The sequence below is a fragment of the Poecile atricapillus genome, chromosome 12 (assembly GCF_030490865.1).
Source record: "Poecile atricapillus isolate bPoeAtr1 chromosome 12, bPoeAtr1.hap1, whole genome shotgun sequence".
NCBI classification, from domain to species: Eukaryota; Metazoa; Chordata; class Aves; order Passeriformes; family Paridae; genus Poecile; species Poecile atricapillus.
This window is the reverse complement of record NC_081260.1, coordinates 17627178-17649166: the sequence shown is the minus strand read 5'-3', so window position 1 is coordinate 17649166 and position 21989 is coordinate 17627178. Positions and strand designations below refer to the sequence as shown.

General features: G+C 39.2%; 1 protein-coding gene across 1 annotated transcript in view; it reads right to left on the bottom strand.

Moving 5' to 3' along the window:
* Positions 1-2274: 2274 nt before the first annotated feature.
* PCDH11X (protocadherin 11 X-linked) overlaps positions 2275-21989 on the bottom strand; it is a 74697-nt gene continuing 54982 nt past the window's right edge. The window contains exons 3-5 of the mRNA XM_058848184.1: positions 14654-14701; positions 9090-11576; positions 2275-2962 (exon numbers count right to left, since the gene is read on the bottom strand). Coding sequence (XP_058704167.1) covers positions 2957-2962; positions 9090-11576; positions 14654-14701 — 2541 coding nt within the window. The 3' untranslated portion in view covers positions 2275-2956. The remainder of the gene's footprint in view (positions 2963-9089; positions 11577-14653; positions 14702-21989) is intronic.

Here is a 21989-nt window from a genome sequence, read left to right as displayed (position 1 = left end):
ACACACATATATTTGGTCAATAAACATTCGGCCTTCATGAGATTTTCAAGAACCCATTCAACCATCAGGAGAAAATGAGCTCTGAACAAGCTTTTGACCAGTCTATGAAGAAAAAAATAAAAATTTAAAAAGTGATACTTAGGTGTCAGAAAACAAAAATTGAAACAGACAAAACACATGAAACTGAGCCACTTCAGAGGTTTCTGGCTTTCCCTCAGTGCATTTGGGAGTTTATCATATTTGGCTGGGCTGACTCATGAGAGAACCAGAGGAGGGAGGTTACTGATTGGCACCAGCAATTAAACCATGTGATGTACCTTTTATTTCATTTATCTAACTCTTGGAAATGTTAAAATCATCCTAGATGCTTTTAGAATTATTTTTTGGTGGATTAGAATGATAGGAGCAGTGTAATACTAGGGAAAAGTTAGAGTTTCAGCTAGGTTAAAAGCAAAGGAACTCAAAATGAAGTATATTTTTCTCTGAAATGACATAACTGGCACATCTGGTTCAAGAAAGGTACTTATCAAAGGTTCTCTTCATATTCAGTGCAAGAAAGTAGGCACTTCTAGAGGGTATGCAGTCCTAAAATCAAAATAACCTGCTACAGTCTATCTATGCCTTGTCACCACCAGAGAAAAAACTGAGGGCAACTACATGTTCACTTGAGATGACTAAATTTCATTATTGCCACTCAGTATCCCTTGATTTTAAAAAAGAAAATAAAAGTTTGAATGTAATCATTGAAATTACTTGGTGCTTCTCTTCACCAAACTTTAAGTTTACATAAAGGGGTTTTCTCCAAAAGGAAATCCAACCTAATCCTCATAAGGAGAGAAATCCAAAGACTCCAAAGCAGAAACAGAAACTCAAAGCCTGTGAAATGGTCCTGTCTGCCTGACAAACCACCCCGAATGAGGCCCAAGAGCTGTGACCCAAACATTGCTGAATTTCCATCACCCACCAGGACCCCCCTCCCAAACCCAGGAGCAGCTCGGGACCCCAAACAGCTCCTCTGGGATCAACCCCTCCCTGCGCTGGGGTGATTCCAAACTGGCTGAGCTGTGGACAATGAATGTCACTGCATTTCTCACCACTGGGAATGCTGTTTGTTTTTTGTTTTTTTTTTTTTAGTTTGAAGCATAAATGCTGCAAGGCTGCTAAAAAATAGGAAGAGCAAAACTGACGGGTACATGAGCTCCTTCCCGAGAGAACGATCCCACCGTCCGAAATGAAGAACTCTCCGTAACAGTCATAGCTATAATTATGTGATACAATATGCTGAATTACAATACGTACTTCATTATTAATAGAATTTATTTTACAGATCAAATAGCCAAATACACATTATTTATTTATTTTTTTTTCTTTTTTTAAAAAGAGCCAGATAGCAAATGTGGAGCAAACTATAGGCAACAGTCATGGTAGACATTCTGCAGTCCAAGAACTGAGGCAACGTGATTATTAAGTACAAGCCTATAAATATCTTTACATCAAACATACAGTAATGTGTAAGAATTCCATGTTGTAGTCTAATTCATGAATCATTAATAACTTTTTTCCTTTAAAAGAAATTTCTATATACTGTATACATCCCAGTTAAAAGCAGTGTCTGTATTTCATTTTATTCTAGCAAACTAAGATTACATGTCTTCATATAAGTGCAGAAAACAGGGTTCTTTATACTCCTTTGCTTCCTAAGAGATTTTGCATTGCATATGAAATTCTAATATTATAGATGATACATATTAAGCAATACTCCCTAAAATGTGAGGCAATATACAAGAACTTGCAACCAACCTTCAAACAAAGCTATGATACTCGAGTTTTATTTAGTAAATGAGCCATGCTAAATAACAAATGATAATATAAAATACTTTAATTAAAAAAAAAAAAAAAAAGAAACAATAAACAAAAAAGCCAACCAACAAAAAGAAAAACTTTATAAAAGAATAATTGGAGAAAAAAGAAACCAAAATAACAGTAGGCCATTTCCCCTGCCATGTGCTGGCTAACAGTGAAAAAATTATGTGGATTATTTCCTGTTTTATTACACTGAAAACCAAGCCACTGGATTTATGACTTTTTCTTTTTAAACAAAAATACTTCAAAAGGTTAAATGTTTGGCACCTGATAAACAGACATTATCTAGACTTCTGCAAGCAAAAGGCAAATTAAATTTTCTTTTTAAAAGTTATGTGAATGCTTTCCAGTTATTTAAAAGGTGACCATTTATTACAAAATGTTGTGGATAAGAAAGCAGGAAGTACTAGGTTTTCACTACCACTATTGTGCCTAGAAAATGAGAAAGCAGTGACTTGATCATTTCTATTTATGATCCATAGCAGCAATATCATCATTAAAAATATTATGGAATAGATATAAATAACACTTAATTCTCAACATGTACAATGGTGCTATAAGTGACAACAACTCAGTTGTTTTTCATTTAAATGCAGGGAGTATAAAGAACTTTACATTCTCTTTTTAACATATGAATAAAATTTATTGCTCCCTTTTAATATAGTCATAGAAAGAAAATTCCTAATTGTTTCAACTAAAATAAATAAGGAAAAAAAAAAAAAATCTGGGACAAGAAGATGATTACAAGCAAAATAAATTTACCATAATCACCAACTGTGAAGAAGGATGGGTCACATTACTTTTTTTTTTTTCCTTAGCAAAACTACGTTATAGAACACTATAGCACAACGTACTAAAATTTCTTTGTCTTTTCCTTTTAAAAAAATCCTTGCCCTTGATACCTTTCAGTAGGGCAGCTTGAACAGTTCATCGTCACTTCCAAACCCCTCTGGAGATGAGACGATAAATTTCTTCGGCAACCAGAGACAGGACAAAGGGCTTTCTCGTGCTATTTCCTTGTTTTCATATTTGCTGGCTTAACATCATTGAGTACACGTACGACTTCAGTACATAACATCAGCTGCGATGGCGTTCAGAGCTGGCAAACAGAGAAACAGCATGAGAAAAGCCCTTTCCTGCAGCATTTTCACCATAAATTGTCACGTTTGCTTCCAAATTTCTACCAAATCTCAAGCACTGTGCGGTCTGAGATGTTCTAAGCAACCCAGCGGTTCTGGTGGGTGTTTGTGTGTGCTCCCAGCACAAAGATCTCTACACACAGAGCACAAGTGCTGTGACAGAAGGAGCCACAGAAATAGCTTCCATGGATATTATTCTAAGTTTCTTACTCCTTTTTTTGCTTTATCCACTCAAACCCAAAGTGCTGTTGCAAGTTTAGAGCTGTCAGAAGGCTCCTGCACTATCTAGAACAGGTTCTACAGGGTTTTTGTGGACTTCATGCAAAAGCATCGCTCCTAAGAGCATAAAATTTATTTTTATTTGAAAAATTATTTTACATCTTTAATCTAAATTTATCATCAAACAGGATTAGTCCTAAAGAGTCACAAAAATTCAGCCATTCTGATCAATTATTTCACAGAAAAGAAAGCACTATCAATACCACAGACACCAGCCACTCACTGGTCAGGAAATTGCTATCAACTGCAGATTATTGAGTGCAATACCTTCTGGGAGAAAACAGGAAAATAAACAAGTGTGAAAATTAAACCAGAGTTAAGTCAGACTCCACTGCTAGCAATAGTTTATAGTTAAGTGAGACATTTGAAATAGCACAGTTGGGTCACAAGGAGAAAAAAGTAAACTTTTCAGTTATCCCACTGGAAAAAAAAATGATGTGAAATGCAGTCAGTGTTGGAAAAATTGGATTGTTTCTACCCCAAGGCAAGTGGCTGTTGGAGAGGGAGTTGTGTGTCATCCTGGCTTGCACAAAAATCACTCAGTTATTAATGCTGGAACTTCATTTACCAACTTCAGTAAAAACTCAGTCAGAGAGCTCTTACTGGGAAAAAAAAAGAAAAAAAGAAAAGAAAAAGAAAAGTGCCTTTGCTCTAAAGTAGTTGGGTTTTTTTAGCTCTTTTTTTTTCTTATTCAAAATCTTCCATTATTTCCTCACACAAAACACAAATTTCTTTTTCACTCCTCAATTCTACTAGGAGGCAAAGGGGGAACTTTCCAGGTACCTTCTCCCATGGTTTTCTAGTAAAAAGTATTGAAATAAATCACTGAAGATTTTCTACCAGTGTTGCACAGAGGAAAAGCATTTTCTTGACCAGCTTTACTTCAGTAGTGATGCATATTCAAATAATTGCTTGTGAACTTCTGAGTTGCACACTTTGACTCATATTTCAGTTAGAAATCTCTTCCCCAAATCCAAATTTCTTTTTTTTTTTGAATATGGAAGCAGATCTGAACCACAAGCAAAATGACTAGTCAGAAAATTAAGGTAAAATAAGTGAATACTTAGAATCATAGTATTCCATTTTGAAATGGCTTTTAGGAAGGGCTTATCCCAACAGTTATTCAGCTAAAATTTGGGAGAAAATGTTCTTTGAGTGTCATTTACTCAGTACCTGTCAGTATAAAACACCAGTGCTATGTCTATTTTACACCTCAGAAGCATCAGCCCTGCCTGCTGATGATTAGAGGATTTTAAATTACACTCACTTTTGTTATTACACAAAACAAAAAACCAAAAACACCTGCATCTGAAGAGTCACGGAACAGGTGAGTTTCAGAGCTGCTGTTTTCAGGAGCACTGCAATATTCCTTCCACTCACACCCTGAGCACACTGCTCTCATCCTGAGTGGGAAGCTGTAATGATGTTTCACCACATTTTAAATCAGAAACCCAAATATCCCATAACTAAGCAGGTGTAAGCAGGCGGTGATAGGATCACAGAATTGAGACAGTGGGGCCCCAAAATGCAATGTGTTTGAAATGAGGGCTACTTCCCATTCAGATTTCTGCAAGGAGTGTGATGGCTATCTCCAGCAGCTCCTCACAAACCAGCAGAGATCACTGTGTCATCTGAAATTTCTATTCATGAGTGTGGATAAGCTCACAGATGAGAGAATCCCTCCAGCTGAACTCCACTAACAAAGATTTGCATCAGCAAAAGGGACAAAAATCCATTTCCATGCCTTCTCCCTCCCTCAGCACCTTCCTTGACATGGGCCACTGAATTCACTGACACACCAGAGAGCAGGGGGCTGCAGGGAGAGCCCCCCAAAAAAGCAGAAAATCAAAGATGCAGAGCACATTGCACCTCCCAGCTCCTCCCAGCAGAGCCACTGCTTCAATGGCACTGAAGTCCTTCAGCAGCTCCAACTCATAAAAATTTTGCTCTGAAGTTAAAGACGGCATCACAAAAGATCACAGGACCCTTCCTGAGCGACCAGGTGTAAATTTGCCCGGATTTCCCCTGTCCCTATAGCATTCTACTACATATTCTATATATATTCTACTATTTCCAAACAAAAAGTACATCCAAAATAGCATTCAGAAAGGGACAAGAAGAAGAAGAACACACAGCAAGTTCTGATGAATCTTTGCAGCTTTACCTTCTTTGAATCGAGCTGCCAGGATAAAACTGTGCTCCATAATTATGCATGTTTTGACTAGACAGGCTGATACCTAGACAGGCATCTGAAACGTCTGAATGTTGGTTTTTAAAGTGCATGAGCAAAGATTTCAGATTTTGAAATTGTGTTACATGAAAATGAGACTGAAGAAAACTCCTCTCCCTTCCTCTCGTCATTCCCATGCAAATGCAAAGAGAATTAGAAGATTTGTGTCAGTGTGGAACACTTCACACAGTTTGCTCCCATTGAGGTGAATGTCAAAAATAACTGAGCTCTTACAGAGCTTGCAGATGAATAAACTTTCAAGATGCTGTAGATTTCTGCACCAAAAAAACAAAAATTCTGTGAGGCCCACGACTGTCAAAACAATGGAAATCTGATGACATGGAAAGTCAGTTTGATTTTTATAACACTCCAGATATCCTAGTTTGAAAAACCTTATTATGAATAAGCCCCTTTACAATTTAACACTTGGCAGAAGTCCTTTGCAGGAATTATCTCTACTACATCCCCCCAAAAATCATGCTGCTCTGAAGATCTATTGTCATTGGTGTTGATTAACTCCTCCTGGAAATTTCAGAATAATATCAGTACCTCTTCCCCTTGCCCTTTCTCACATACAAATAAAGCAAAATTTGACCTCTTTCTTAGGGCACATTACATTAAGACCACACTTTCCCTCTTCATCTCCCTGCAGTTTATGATTTAAAGTGTCCTCAGCTGCTTCAGGAGTCTCCAACTGGTTCCCCACAAAAATTTCAGCTGTGGCCCTGCTGTATTTATTTACCCACATGACCATTAAAGAGATATTTTGGGTCTTTAGTAGAAAAACCTTTCCATCTTTGCTTGCATGCTTCTTGAGTACAACTGCTATAATGACTTTCTGTCATTTTATAGATCACTTAGACAAATTTAGCAGTAAGGCAAAGGCATAATTTCCTTTCTTTAAAGACATGAATCAATACCATTCAGACAGACACAAAATTTAGAGCTTCCAAAGAAAACATATTTTTAGCTGTAACACAATATTATTTCAAATATCTGAGTAGAAAGTCTTGCATGGACAAAGCTAACAATAGTTGAGGTGTGGAGCCTGTAATAATATCAGTCCCCATCACAAACTGAAGAGACACTTCACAGTGAGCAGAATCTTCTTTAGGCTCCTTCAGAACTTTTGGCTTGCAAAAGAGCTGCTCTGTGGCAAAAGTGATAAATGATGATATTTTCCCCTCACATCAAGCATCTTATTTTCACTTTTCAAGCTAGCACATCCCCCTTTTTAACCAAACAAGTTCTCCAGCTTGTCCTACAGTTCTCTGCAGACGCAGAGAGAGCCTGGCACAAAACCATCCTGAACCACCGAGATCCTGTTGGTGTCTGAGGGGTGCTGGGACCACAGCTGGAGACACTCTGCCTCAGGAATATTTGTATTTATAGTCATTTCTTTGTTTTGCTGGCTAACAGGACAGCTCTCACTGTCCTGAGCCCCACAGGAGATAAAACTGCCCAGACTACAAATACAGAGCCAGGGTAGGAGTGAGAGTGACTTTTAAAAGAGCTGTTGAGCTTTAAGAAATTCTTTTTACTTACCAAGAAATACAATTTTCATTCGGTCACAGTCCAACACAACACAAATGGCCCAACTTATGTAAATAATGCATTCATGAAATGACATAAATTTAATTTAAAAAAAAAAAAAAAAAAAAAGTTAATTCATTTGTTTAAAGGTGAATGCTGTTTCCAAATCAGTGTAAAGGGCTATTGTGGTGATTTGTTACCCTTCCTCCAAACACTTTCATGCAGAAAAATATCCTTAAAAGAAGGCCAGCTGCAACTTTAACAAAATCAGTACAATCAGTGACAATAATCTCTTTTCTTATCTCTTCAGCACATCATCCTAACAACGTGAGGTGCAGCTCCATCAAGATAAGCTGATATCAGCTAGAGAGCATCAAAAAAACCCCACAGTTCTATTCTGCTTTTCCAGAGAGGAACCCCCTGTCACAGACCTTCAAGGCCCAGATAAAAGGAAATGCTCTTTCCCCAAACAACTTCTGCACAAGGAATCGCTTCTCACGCCGCTTTCGAGGTTTTCCCTGCCACAGAAGGGACTTTGAGAGTGGTGAGCTCGCTTTCTCTGCTGGCAGCATCACTGCACGACAAACTGCGCTTCAGCAGACAACAGCAGAACCTTTTTGACTCACAGGAACTGCACCAGAACTCCACTGGAAAAAAAAATCCCTTAGATCAGGCCTAGAGAAATGCTGAAAGCAGCACTGCCCTCTCCTCAGAGTTATGGGAGTTCAAACAGATGAAAAAACTGGCAAGAGGCTTTTCTGATATGTAATTTAACTTAACACACTTAAATGCATTTAAGAAATGTTAGCCATAGTGATATAGATTAGCATGCAAATTTGTGTTGGTTAAGGGAACAAAATAGAATAAAATAAACAACATATCCTGAAATTTTCAAAGATATGATGACTGCTCTGAATGAGAAGCTTTTTTTATGCATGTTGATAATTATCATTACAGTTGTAGTAAAACAAAGTTCCCAGAAGAAAATCCAGCTGGAGGAAGAAATTTACCAGACTTCGTCATGTTGAGGATTTGCTCCCACGCAATATATTAAGTTAAAGATATAATTAAGTTAAAATATATTATCAATAATAAAATAAACACTCCTGAAGTAAATGTTACTTTAATGATTAATTCCTTGACCAACTAAAGCTTAACTAGAAAACTATCCCCACTGAAAACTTTGTGATGCTTGGGAAGAAAGTAAACAGAAAAGTTTAATAGACCTATTCAAAATATGGATCAATATTAGATTCGATTTCCAGTGACTTAAAGCTTTTCTGTAGGTTCTTAAAGAATAAGGGGTACTTGAGTTCTTAATTTATTTTTAATTTTAAGCTGAGGATTCTTTAGACATTTCCTTTGCTGTACTGCATTTCTAAGAAGCTAACACCTGGTTTATCAGGCAGAGCAGCAAATAAGTGAGATCAATTATGCTGATGCTTCTAATTTTCCCCTAACTTAGCCTGTCAGCTGTGTCACTCCACCAGGTTTAAGGCTCCTTCCAGTCTGCAAACGGCACCGAAACTCTCAGAGGAAAACCCTCACCTGCTCCTGAGAGACCCTGAAGCAAAGCTACGCCCAGATGAAGGCTGCAATTCCAGGCTCCATTAAGAGCCACTTAGGAGCTCCTGTAAAATTTTATTGCTTTCCACCTGGCCTAGATGGTTGGATCCTCGAGCACACCAGGCTGGAGAGGACAGTCCCACTCTGAGCATCCCCAGCTGCTCGAGGTCCTGCGGTGAGGTGGGAAGTGCCATGCTGCCATCTGCAGTCAGGACACCACCACAGGGACCTCTGCCTGCTCCATCTCCTCACAGACAACGCTCTTTTCCCTTCTCATCCTCACAGACAATGCTCTTTTCCCTTCTCATTCTCTCCCTCACCACTCAGGAAGCTGGAATTGTTTGTTTTACAACACCTCGAACACGAACGTTCAAAGTTTTACTCCTCGCAGGAGAACTTGTCTTCCAGTGCTTGCAGGAGTTATAGGATTGGCAAAGTAAGGAGGGAAGGAGGAAGAAAGCACCTTAAAATTCCATTACCTGTCTGGTGTGTATGGGGCCTGGGGTCTTGAAGCCTCCTTGACAGCTGCATTCAGAAACACTGTAAGGGTCCGAGCTGCTGGATGAGCACTTGGAAAGTGAGTCACAGCCCACCACAAAGGTGTTATCTAGAGGCAATTCCTGAATGACATGGTGCTTCTTGGGGGGTACAGGAGTCTCAGGTTTAATTTGAAAGGTAGGCTGCGGAGAAGCAGACTTGTAGTGCTTTGCTAAGTCTGGGCTATCAGGTTTAAATGTGGTTGGTGTGGTGGCCCAGTTATATTTTCCCATAGTCTGTTCTTCTAGCTCTACGGGAATGTCTAAAGTGCCATTTATGTGCTCGTGGCCAGGATCATCAGGCTTAGATTCTTCAATAGTCACAAAGTTGAGGAGGAGACTCTTTGGAGAGCGCTTCTTCTTCTTCTTCTTTTTCTTGATCTGCCTGTTCTCTTGGTTGGGGGAAACCCATTCACCACTCTGCTTATTTTTTTGGACAACCTTGTGCCTGGGTGTCTGGCGGCACCGCACTAAAGCGGTAACAAAAATTACCAGAATAACTGTCATGGTGCCCGCAATGATGGCAATGATGATCTTGACATAATCATTGGTCTGTGGGGTTATCTCACCATCCCCAATGTTCTGGCCAACGGGGGTTTCCATGTTCCTACGCACCAGCTCTTGCACGTAGGAGCCGTTGGTGACCGTCTCGTTCACAAACAAGTGCACAAGGGCTATCGTGTAAAGAGACTCCGGCTGTCCCAGGTCATTCACCTTGATCACCAGTCTGTGCAAGCCATGATCTGATGTAATCACCTTCTCCTTCAAAGTAATATTGCCTGTTAATTGGTCTATGGTAAACAAGCCCCTGGAGTTCCCACCTATGATGCTATAGCGGAGCTCTGCGTTCATTCCCGTGTCATTGTCAACTGCAAAGACTTTAGTGACCACAGACCCGGGGCTGGCAGACGTTGGGACCAGCTCATAGGAATAATTAGACGAGGGAATAACAAAAACGGGCCTGTTATCATTTACATCAACAACATTGATGGTCACTTTGGCAGTTGAGGAACGCTGCAGTCTTCCTCCATCCACTGCTTTCACCTGGAAAGTGTATGACCCCTGCTGCTCCCTATCAAAGGTAATATTAGGTCTTATTACACCAGTGAGTGGATCTATAATGAAATTATCTCTACCATTTAAGATAGAGAGAGTGACCGCAGCGTTGTCTCCCGCGTCAGCGTCCGTAACTGTGATGAGCCCCACTGTGCCATACATGGGCAGGTTTTCTGGCACATAGAAATTATATTCACTATGCGTGAAAGCGGGGCTGTTATCATTCTGGTCCAGCACCGACACCGTCACGGTCGCATTGGTCTGCAAAGGTGGCATCCCGTTATCCTTAGCCAGCACGGTGAAAGAGTACCTGTCCTGCTTTTCTCTGTCCAGCTTTCTCACGGCGGTCAGGATGCCCGTACGGCGGTCCAGGTTGAAAATCGGGGGCGCGTCGGAACCCAGGATGTAGCTGATCTCGGCATTCCGCCCGCTGTCAGCGTCTGTAGCGCTGATCTTGGTGAGCTGAGTACCAGGAGCGTTGTTCTCAGGGATGGAAAGGCCTATGATAGGCTGTGTGAAAACTGGGGCATTGTCGTTTTCATCTTTAATTTTGATCAGGAGCATTGCAGACTGGTTTAAGGGAGGCTTCCCTGAATCTGAAGCCACTATTTTGATGGCATATTCCCGTGTGGCTTCATAGTCTAGAAACGTGGCTGTCTCCAGGAGAAACTGATTATCAAACACTGGTTTTAGCCTGAAAGGGACATCGTGATCTGTAAAACAGGTAACTTTCCCATTCTGATCAGCGTCCTTGTCCATCACTGTTATCAAAGCAATTTTTGTATTGAGGGGAGCCTTCTCAGACAAAAGCACTGTCCCGTTCACCGGGTTGATGATGTACCTGGTGTCTATTGATGGGACATTGTCGTTGATATCTGTGACATTGACTGTCACCGTTGCTCTTGACGGAGTTGAGCTGCCATCGCTTGCCAAAACAGTCAATTTGTGCACGGGAGATTCCTCCCTGTCCAGCGGCTCCCTGATGGTGATGAGGCCGGTGGTGTTATCGATGGCAAAGAGCCTTTTGGCCAGGCTGGAGATCTGGTTGCTGAAATAGAAGTGGATTTGTGCATTGGAGCCCAGGTCTGCGTCGGTGGCGTGGAGCTGAGACACGGAGGTGCCCACCGGGGCGTTCTCGGGCACGCTGACCTCGATGTCGTTCTCTTTGAAGACCGGGCGGTTGTCGTTGACATCGGTCACCGTGACCTGCAGGATGGCAGTGCTGGACCTCGGGGGGCTCCCACCATCCTCAACTTTGATTTTCATCACATAGGTGTCCTTCTGCTCCCTATCCAGGATCTGCTGGACAATCAGCTGAGGCCACTTATCTCCCTCAGGTGTCTCAGTTATGTCAAGACCAAATACATTTTGACCCTACAAGACACAGAAAGAACACACTTTAGCTTGACAGTGTATTTAAACAGAAAAATATCACATTATTCAAATATATATCTATATTCTATACAGGAATATACATTTTTATCTTTATTTTCCACATCTAGTTTTGCTTTAAGCTCCAGAGCCTTGAGAAAGCGTCAGAGCAAACATGGCAATAAACAGATACTCTAGAAAAAGGGGAAATGTGGGAGTGATGGCGAGTTTTCATCCAGGTTCTCTATTTCTAAAGAAAAGTTATTAAATTCCTGGACAGATGTAATTCAGTTTCTCTGTTGTATAAGTGAGTGTGGAAATGAGGAATGAAGCCAAAGTTCAGTCACTGGAGGACCTATTCCAATATTTGATTTCAAGGAAACCACAAAGACAAAGGGATTATTTCTCTGTTTGTGGAGCAACTCTGGTCATGATCTGAAACCATTAGCATAAAATAAAAACCAACAAAACTAACAAAAAAACCAAACCAATGCTATCATTGATAAAGTTCTTACTACATAATTCAGACGTCAGATAATACAGACAAAACTAAGTCTTAAAAGTTCATCAGAAATACATTTAGAAACTCATTAGAACTATTCCTGTATTCATCACTGTGTTTTATATTTGTAGAGAAAGTTACAGTCCCAGTGAAAAAAGATCTATTTTCATTTAAAAAAAAAAAAAATCACAGAACAGTGAGATCAATTTGAAAATGATCAATATTTTTCATGGGGTTTGTTGAACATCTCTGGAACTGCACCAAAATGCTGCATATATTGCACAAACACAGCTTTTTTAAAAAAAACAGAAGTGCTGACAAATCTGCTAAAATAAATATTTGCATCTAGCACTAAATTCCCTTTCTCTTCTGCTGTCTCTTCAGACAAACAGGAATTAGGAACAGTGTAATTATCCTCTTTCCTCATATCTCACCGCTCAGTGGAATGATGTGAAGGCAGTTTTCCAGCCACATCTTCCATAAGGGCAGGGCTAGAATGCAGATGGCTAATGCTGAATGCAGGGGATGGCCAGAAGAATAAAAGGCATAAATAAAATTGTGGACTAAACAGGAGTTTCTTTTTATGTGCAATATTTGTAATAATGAACAACCGCTCTTTCTCTGCTTATTTTTCTCATCTCACCCTCACTCAGGTAACTGCCAGAGAAGAATGGATGGTTTGGGCTGGAAGGGACCTTAAAGATCCTCTCATTCCAACCCCTTGCCATAGGCAGGGACACCTTCCACTGCACCAGGCCCGGCTGTGTTCTAAACTGGTTTGAGACACTCCAGAAAAAAACAAAAGAAAACGTTCTTGGTGTTCAAGGTTCCTTATTTCTCATTAGTTGCAAAGATTTGTATATCTGTATCTTCCTACTCACCACTAAGTGAATGCATTTATAGCTTCTACTCACTTCTGAGTGAGGCTGCACTCTTGCACTGATTTGTTCTCTCAAAACCAGATTTTGACCCTACAAAGCCATCTTGTATTTCATGGGACAGAACTACTCATCCACATATCCAAAATCACTGTGCCACTTGCACAGCATTTGTGGCAACATTAGGTTGCAACTGGGGACAGTATGAAGTAAACTGGAACACATTTTGAAGTAATAAAACAAATACAGATTTGGCTTCTTTAGCAGAAGGCATGAAAATATAAGCCCTGCAAATTGTTTCTAAATCAAGATATACATTTCACACCAATTAGGGTAAATTTTAGAATGGTAATTCTAAGCTGATAGGAAGCAGAGCATGAGTTTCCTCTTCATATTCAATCTGGCTAGCAGTTATTTGCAATAAATTTCGTAATTACTAAGAAATTATAAATGATATAGTCTATGCTTTAACATAGATTCCAGAGGAAAGAAAATAACAGAAGCCAGAGTAAAAGCAACCTGCCAGCCCTCTTCACTTCTTTATTTGTACACAAGCTGACAGATGGGCACTGATTATTCTGTCATTAGATCCCACAACTACAACAAGAACTTTGTAGAGATTTTGAATTCGTGTGGCTGTACATGAGTGTGCCCATCTCTGCTTTCCTTATCAAGCATGGGAGAGGGGTTTTTCATCAGAGCAGATGAGTTTGATATAAAATGTGGTGCTTTAGCTCCCCATCACTAGCTGTGAATGACAAGAGAGCAGAAAAAAATGCAAAGATCTCTTCCAAGTTCATAATTAACACTTGAATAATTTTCTCTGGGAAGAAATATTATTCATGCCTATTTCTTCAAATTCATTACAGGTTTAGACATCTTTTTAAACCACAGAAAAACCATTACAGAGAAGCAGACTTTCTCTTAACTCTAGCAAGATTATTTCAGGTTGTTTAAGAGATAAGGTTAGGTGTGATATGCTGCAAATTAACAAGCACATTTGCTAAGAACAGATAGTTCTCTCATTCTAAACACTCAAAAAAAAAAATTTGATGAAACATTCAAGAAATATATTTTTAAGATTATAAATATCTAATTCTCTCCATTATGAGCAAAGAAATTGAGAGCTAAAATGAGAAACATGAAGAAAAACCTTCAGGATTAATTTCTTGATGTTGAAGCAAATGGCTCTATCATCATTAAAAGTTCAGTGAAGTTAAAATTTCCATTAGGGTCAGATTTCTATTTGGATTGAACTGAGCCTCAGTCACCACATTATCCCAGTGATCTGAAGGATTTGTTCACACTGGGAAGGGCAAGAGTCCATTGGAAAAGCACAATAGATAATTAACAGTTACAGAATACCTTAGCCCATTAAAACCACTGGTAGAAATAATCTGCTCCATCGATATCTCTACCCTTACAGAAGAATGGGAGTGAGAAATACAAGAGATTGACTGTTTAAATTTAAAAATACGATTTAAGCACTAACTATTGGAAGCAAACCAAAGTTATTCCCATTTCAGTGCCTGGAGTAGCTTGAAGAGGTTCTGACCCCGCTCACAAGATCCCTTATCAGGACAAAAAGGAGCTCTGTCACCTTACCCAATTTTCAGAACAGCCTTTTCCATGGATTTACACACACAGTCTCTCAAACAATAAAACTTTCTTGTTGAGAACTCCCTGCTGTGTATATTTACCTGGTCATTTGTAATGGATCCAAATGTCCTTTTCGGAGCTGTTTTGGGCTGTCATGTGAATAAAAAATTAAAGAGTATTTTAAAAATTGCAACATTTAGGTGGTTTCATAAATACATAATCAATGACACACGGACACAGAGTGTGGTGAGCTAGAAGAGCTTCTAAGTACTACAGACAGGACTGGATGTGACAAACTGCACCAAAGTCTACACACAGATATTGCAGCATTTCACCACAGGATTTTGTTAAATCTGTGGGGTACTGACTGCCTGGACATTGTTGGGAAAAATGGGAAAATAGATCAGTTTCTGGTTAATGCTGATAACAGAGACACGGTTCACTGTGTTCAAAACACCCTGTGGACTCACACTTGCAGAGCAGAAAGCAGGGATTTCTGCAAGAAGTGGGGAAGGGAGAGAATATTGTGCTAAATAATGCTACAAACCCAACTGCTTGTAATACAAAGTACTGAAACAGAGAGGCTACCAGTGATTATTGCTTCAAACATACAAATTACATAATTGTGAGTAACAAGTATCCATTGTTAGCTGACAAAGGGTAAATCAACAAAGATTGTCCTCAGTCTTCATTCAAAAGAGGATTCTGAACCTCCAGAGAAAGCCACAGGAGCAAAGACAGCTCGTTGTTTTGTGGTTCCAGCTTCACCCTACACTTATTATCAATAATTCTTTTATATTCTTTTAGTTTTTAATAATACTTTTAATAATTCACTTATTATCTATACTTCAGGCACTGTAAATGACAAACACATCACATGATGTCCTTGAAGCTCAAACAGAAGTCAAGGGCCATGCACAGCTCAAACTTTTACAAATATTCTGCAGTAACTCATTTCAATGACTATTGCAACAAGCTATAATTACACATTTATTACATGTTAACAATCATCTTAAAAGAAAAAAGGAAGAAGAAAAACATTGAAAGATTGGTTTCTCATCAGAAAGTAAAACAGTAATTCATTAAGTAATTGCCTAAATAAAAATCTCTGGCCGAAATGCAGTTTTGAGTCCAAAGGACCCTGAAATCTCTTCAGAAAGTCCAGAAAATAATGGATGCTTGCTAAAATGCTGATTATTTCACACGGAACAACAGTGAAATTATTTGCAGGTCTTCTGCAGAACTACAAGATGAGCTCCAGACACGTTTTCCTTGCCTGTTTTGCCAACTCATATGGAAGTGCTCTGTGACTGTGCTGTCTGTCAGCAGAGAAGAAATTACAGCAGCACAACTTCAGTTCTTAATGCAGGAAAACAGACCACAGTTACACCATGGACAACTATTTCTATAAAAGCTGAAAATCGAACTCGCATTTTTATTACAAAGGCGACACTTTGGTTGTGAAATTGTGAATTGCCAAAGCCAAGTTAACGTCTTAAACACAGAATTTTCCACAAGGCAGGCAATAATGGATTGAGGTGTCTGTAATGGGTGCATATGAATGCACTCAGATCCAAACTACCCCAAGTGCCGTGGCTCTAATAAAGGTCCCTTGTCTGCTATTACTCACCCAGGGTGCAATTTGCTGTCCATGCATTCTAGAAAATTACCATTTGTCGACAGCTGTCCTGCTTAAGGACTCCACAGTCACTCCTCTCATGACACCCCACGGCTTACAACCCAAAGTTACAGGAAATAAGTGTCATTAGTACCAGCAGTTACCTTATGAACTGAGTGGCAGAACTTCAAAGGAGAAAAATAACACTGCAAAGGTAAGGATTTTTTTTATAATGCAGACCTCAGCACATGCAGAGCTGCTTACAGATTCGAAATGCTCTCTTTGTCAAAGCAACGCAGCCTTTTAATTTGTAGGCCAAGGTTCTTAAGACTTTTACTCAAATTATGGTTTTCTGTCAGTGTCATGTGCTGTTTCCATTGGTTTAGCTTGGAATGAACTGAACTTTCAGGTTCAGAACCACAGTAAAAATAGGATTGGAAGCATCCAATTATGCAGAAGCCTAAAGTGCATTTTCTGAATCATTCAGAATCCTAATTAGCTCAATTCCTACGTAAGAGTTGAGGACATCATATTATCAGCAATGTCTACACCATAACTTGCCACTTTTCCACCTCCAGTTATGCAAGAGCTCCTATAAATAGAAAACACTGCCAAGATTTCCTCTCCTTATACACAACCAAACACAAAACTGCTCTTGTCCCATGAAAGAAGAGCAAGCACAACGCTGTGGAGGGGATCAACAGAACACAAGGATAATAATGAACCACTTTATGCTGGAAAGGGACAGTAAAATGCACAACATGGAATGAAGAAAAGGCCAATCAATGCATTTAATACTGATTTTCTGAAAAAGAAAATAAAAAAAGGCTAGGAGGTTTACCCAAACAAGAAATTACTTCCTTGGAAATATAAATTGAATGTTACTATTACAAAACTTAAACAGTCCCAACAATTAACTGCACTGCTGGAGTCTCCTTAAACTTTTCAGATGAGTTGGTCCCTTCTTTAAGGGGTCTTTTTCAATCTTGTCATGTTCTAAACATTGTCTATTTTATTTTCTAGATAGTTAGATATAAGATAGACACGATTTTTCTAAGATGTTAAATTTTTTCATCCTGCACAATTCTTGGCATTCAATTTATTAGATCACATTAATTTCCACAGAGGAGAATCAATTAGGGACAGTGAATACTATATTTTTTTTATTTATTTACTTTTCTTGCTGCCCTAATTTCTTCAATTGACACTTCAAGTGAGCCTGAAAGTCCCAAACTTAAAAGTGTTAATATTTTTAACCCAAATTTTTACAAGGCAGAGAATAGGAAGAGCTGAAAATTGGTAACCCACATAAACCCCACATTTTCAAGATTGCACCAGGCTTCATTAATAAAAAGAGAGTTCTCTTCCTGTAGCACATCTCTAGCCTTTAAAATGCTGTTTCAAGTTGAGTTGTTTGCAGGTTCTTAATTAAATCTAATTTATCTTTTCACATATGGATGACAATTAAAAAAAAAGAAAAAAAAGAAAACCAAAATTAAAAATGAAACAGAAACCTGAATCTTTCAATAGAAGTTCACTTCATCCACCTCTACAAACTAGGGTGGGAAAAATGGTGAACCCACATTGCTGCATTAACAGGACACAAAATCATCAAGAAACTCCTTTCAAAGAACTGGACCATTACTTGAGTGGTCTTTCACAATGCGCTGCAGACAAACAAAAATAATTTCAGAAAAACATGCACCTGCACCACAAAACTGGAAGGAATTTATGTTCACAATACTCCTACTGTATAAATAGTTGTAGACTAAATAAAGATGGGAAACTGAAATATAGAGACACTTTTATCAATTGTCCAAAGTTTGTAGCTGGTCTGAAAAGGACGGCCACTTCTGAGTTACTAATCCCATTTAAAATTAAATGTGATAATTCTAAAACGTTATAATTCTAAATTTAACTTAGAAATAACTTTAGAAATTAACCATCAGAATGGAACTTTAGGAGCTAACCTTTAGAATTGCAAACTTCCAGCCAGGTTCTTTCATTTAGAGACACTTTGACCAAAACAAGGGAGGTCAACAGCAGCAGGTAACAACCAGGGAGGCAACCTCCCCTCTTAATCTCCTCCATTATAGCTGTACAGAAATATTCACAGACATCCTACTGAACAAAAAACTACATTTTCAACACCCTGAGGATATTCAGATTAAGGTATTAAACATGTTTGAGCTTTGCTCTGAATTCCCATGATAAAGCTCCAGACACCTGACTTGCCTTTCAGTACATTTCTGCCTTTGGAGTTTCACCGTAGATATATAATGAAGAGGAAAAAAAAAAAAAAAAAATTGGATTTGTATCAGGCAACACTACACCCAACAAGTGCATTTTGATATTTGCATTATACAGGGTGACAGTTACACATTTGCTCTATTTCCTGGCTGAGAGCAGGCACAGAAGCGAGGACGTGCGAGAAAGAGAAATAAATGAGTGCAAGGCTCCAGAGCAGCGCCGTGCCTTTGGAGGGGAGCACTAACAATTCTGTACAGCTGCTCAGAGCAGCTCCTAAATCACAGCCTCGTTTGGCCTCCACAGCCAGAGGCTCTGTCTGAGCTGCTGCTGGCACATCTGGAGCTGGGGGTGAGCGCTGCCAGGTGTTGGTGAGGGGTGAAGCTGCTGTGCCCTCCTGCTCACAACCTGCTCAGAGCACATCAGCACTGCCAGGCAGGAGGGGATTAAACCTGACAGCCACTTCTACACCACAGAACAGCCCAGACAGGTCTGAAAATTCCTGTCCCCTACAGCAGGGGCTGTGCAGCCTCTCCAGCTCGCAGTGACTGCAGTGGAGACTGTGGGTAATGGATACGGTGCGTGGAAAATGGGGAAAGAAAATACAAAATAGACTGAAATCCTCGTGCTTTGCTGAATAGGAGTGAAAACATCTGCAAATCAAAATTCATTAAGTTAATGTATTGTTTTTATCTCATTCCCTGCTGTACATACATGCACATGCAAATTCAGTGTGTGTATCTTTAAACACATTGCACCCTCATTAAGAAAAATCCATATTCTAACCTCTGATGCTGCAGCTTTTCCAACAAGTTGTTTAGCAAGATTGTCTTCTTTGACCTAGCACCCTTCTAGAGCTCAGCTGGGAGCAAAACCACTCTATCTTCCCTTTATGATTACAGTTCTAAGAAAAAATGCTGTCCAAACCTCCATCAGAATAGCAGGAGCATCTCTCACACACACACACACACACACACAGTGCCCTCCCACTTCCAAAAACACAAGGAAATTCTTTCATGTGCAGGGACAGCATTTAATTTTCTTGTGTGCCACTGCTTTATGAATGTTGATTAAAAAATCCACAGCCTTAATGCAGACAATTCACTGCCCATGTGGGGAAAAATATAGCAGGAAGAGAAAATAAAAACTCCAGCAGCAAAGAGTTTACATCCTCCACTTGGAACAGATTTCCCCCAGCTTCCAGAAGCAGGCTTTAGGAATTCTAAACCTGTCACTGCAGAAAGGACCTGATCACAAACCTCTCTCAAGGCCTCCACTCGGCAGGGTTTTGTAAAAATCAAAATAAGGAAGAGTGTGTGTGTGTGACATTTAACTGCCACAGGATCAGTTTTGCTTTGGAAAGAAATAAAGCTATACTTTTTCAAGGAGGGAAAACTTATCCTTTTTTTATTACTCTCAGAAAATAACAGTGAGACTCTCATATTAAAGTGTAAAATTATGTGACGAATGTAAGTGCAAGATGCCAGTTCCCTGCACATGGGAAGATAATAAATAATACTGCAATTTCAGAGTAATAAATGGGAGATGGTGGCTGAGAAGAAATACAGAGTGGCACTACTAAAAATAGTTCCAAAGACACTGGATTCTAAAACTCAGTAAATAAAAGTATTTTCACCATACTGATCAAGGAGTGTAGGAGATAAACAAAAAAATGTATTTTCTGGTGCTGGATTTCTCAGGAACTTGACTTCTTCCTCCTCCACTGTTACTGACTCCTATTTATCTGACTCACTAGAACAACAGTGAGATAAAAAAAAAGAAATATTTCCTTACTGTAAGGCAGCAACTTGAGTCTGAAAGTCAATTTTGAAAAGAAATCTCTTGCTACCTGTGTGTATTGAAAGTTCTAGCAAATAAATTGTCTTGACTTTCCAGTTAATGAGTTATATTCTCAGAAAATGCTTCCCTGTGAGTTTGGGATAAAAAAAAAAATCTTATAAGTGTATTTGATTTATACTTCAATATATAGTTTTTCTCAAGAATATATTCCTTTCTAAAAACAAAAAATAAAACTCCAATTTCACTCTAATTGAATGCACTTGAGCTATTTCTCGGTCTTAAAATCAGAGATGGAATTGATGTAACTGATTTGTAAGAAAGAAAATAAATTTAAGAATATTAGAATGGCATGTTTACAAGGGAAAGACCAAACACTCATCATTTCATTCCAGCTTTTCTGCACAGTTTTTGTTCACTGTTTATATTCCCTAATAACAGTTCAGCCATGGACATACACTAAAAATTATGGCTAATGGACAGGCATTTTTTTTCCTCCAAAAAGGGAAAAAGAAAAATCAAGGAGAACCAAAAGACCATAGAACACAATAAGCCAATATTTAATCATGAAGAATGCTAGCTTCAGAAGGTAAATACAATATCCATCTCCTGTTGCTGAGATCCAGATTAGTCTCACCAGGTAATGTGAATCCTCCAATAAACTGCAAACTGAGACAAACCCACAATTCCTGGGGAAAAAAGCAGGGAGTGGAGAGTGTTAGGAGTAACTGGTGAGTGATGGGGTGTGTCTCCTCAGCAAGGTTAATCCCAGAATAAATAACACAGCCCCGGAGTTATTTAGCAACGGGACTGCCCTCTCCCAAAGTGTGCTATTCCAGAAAAAAGCAAATTAAACAAAGGCTGGTGAAGCCATTTCTCTTCAGTAATGACTCCTAGAACCCAAGTCAAAGGGAAAATCCAAGTTTTCCCAGGTCTGGATCCACAGAATACATTTTCCTGAGGTTAATTCAATCACTGTCCTAAACCAGATGTTCCCAAATAACATCTCACATATTGTGTGTGGTACAACAAATCTCTGTAACAGAAATTGGACCTGGGGGCTCTTCCTCAGTGAAAAACATGAACAGCTTTGGGGCAGCTGCCACAATTCCAGCCAGGAAAGTGTCAGGGTGGCAAAGCAGAACTGAAAACTGCCCCCAGCCCCCTGCCAGCTGCTGCACTCCGAGCACAGCCCTGGTGGGACGCCCAGAGAATCCATCAGTGAGCTTCTCCCAGCAAGGACACCAGGCTGGAACCAGGGACTGCAGAAAGCACCCTCTGGGGATGGAAACAGGCTCTGGATAATTCAAAGTGAAGTTTAGCCCTCATAACCGAAAAACATGATGTAAACAAGTGATTCTACCAAACCACAACCATTAAAATATTTCATCCTGAAATCCAGCAAAAATGTATTAAAACTTATTTCCATCATCTGGGAAAGCATGGAAAATAAAGCACAGCTCAAACAATTTAACTGAAACAGTCTTTAAACTATTTTCAACTCGGACATAAAGACTTCATCTACACCTTGATTTGCACACTTAATTATTTTCTATTTCTTTATCTTGGAGGGTTTGGCACATTGTTAGGATTCTTGCATATTAATGTATTAAGCCATGAACAATAATTCAATTTATTATGTTGATGAAGCACTCAGCTAAACAAACAGTTGATTCTGAATTCAAAGATTTAGTTGGGCATGTTACTATTTTTAAAACATGCCGAGGATGTTCTACCAAATACTACATCTGTCATTATTCATCAGGTTCACAGAT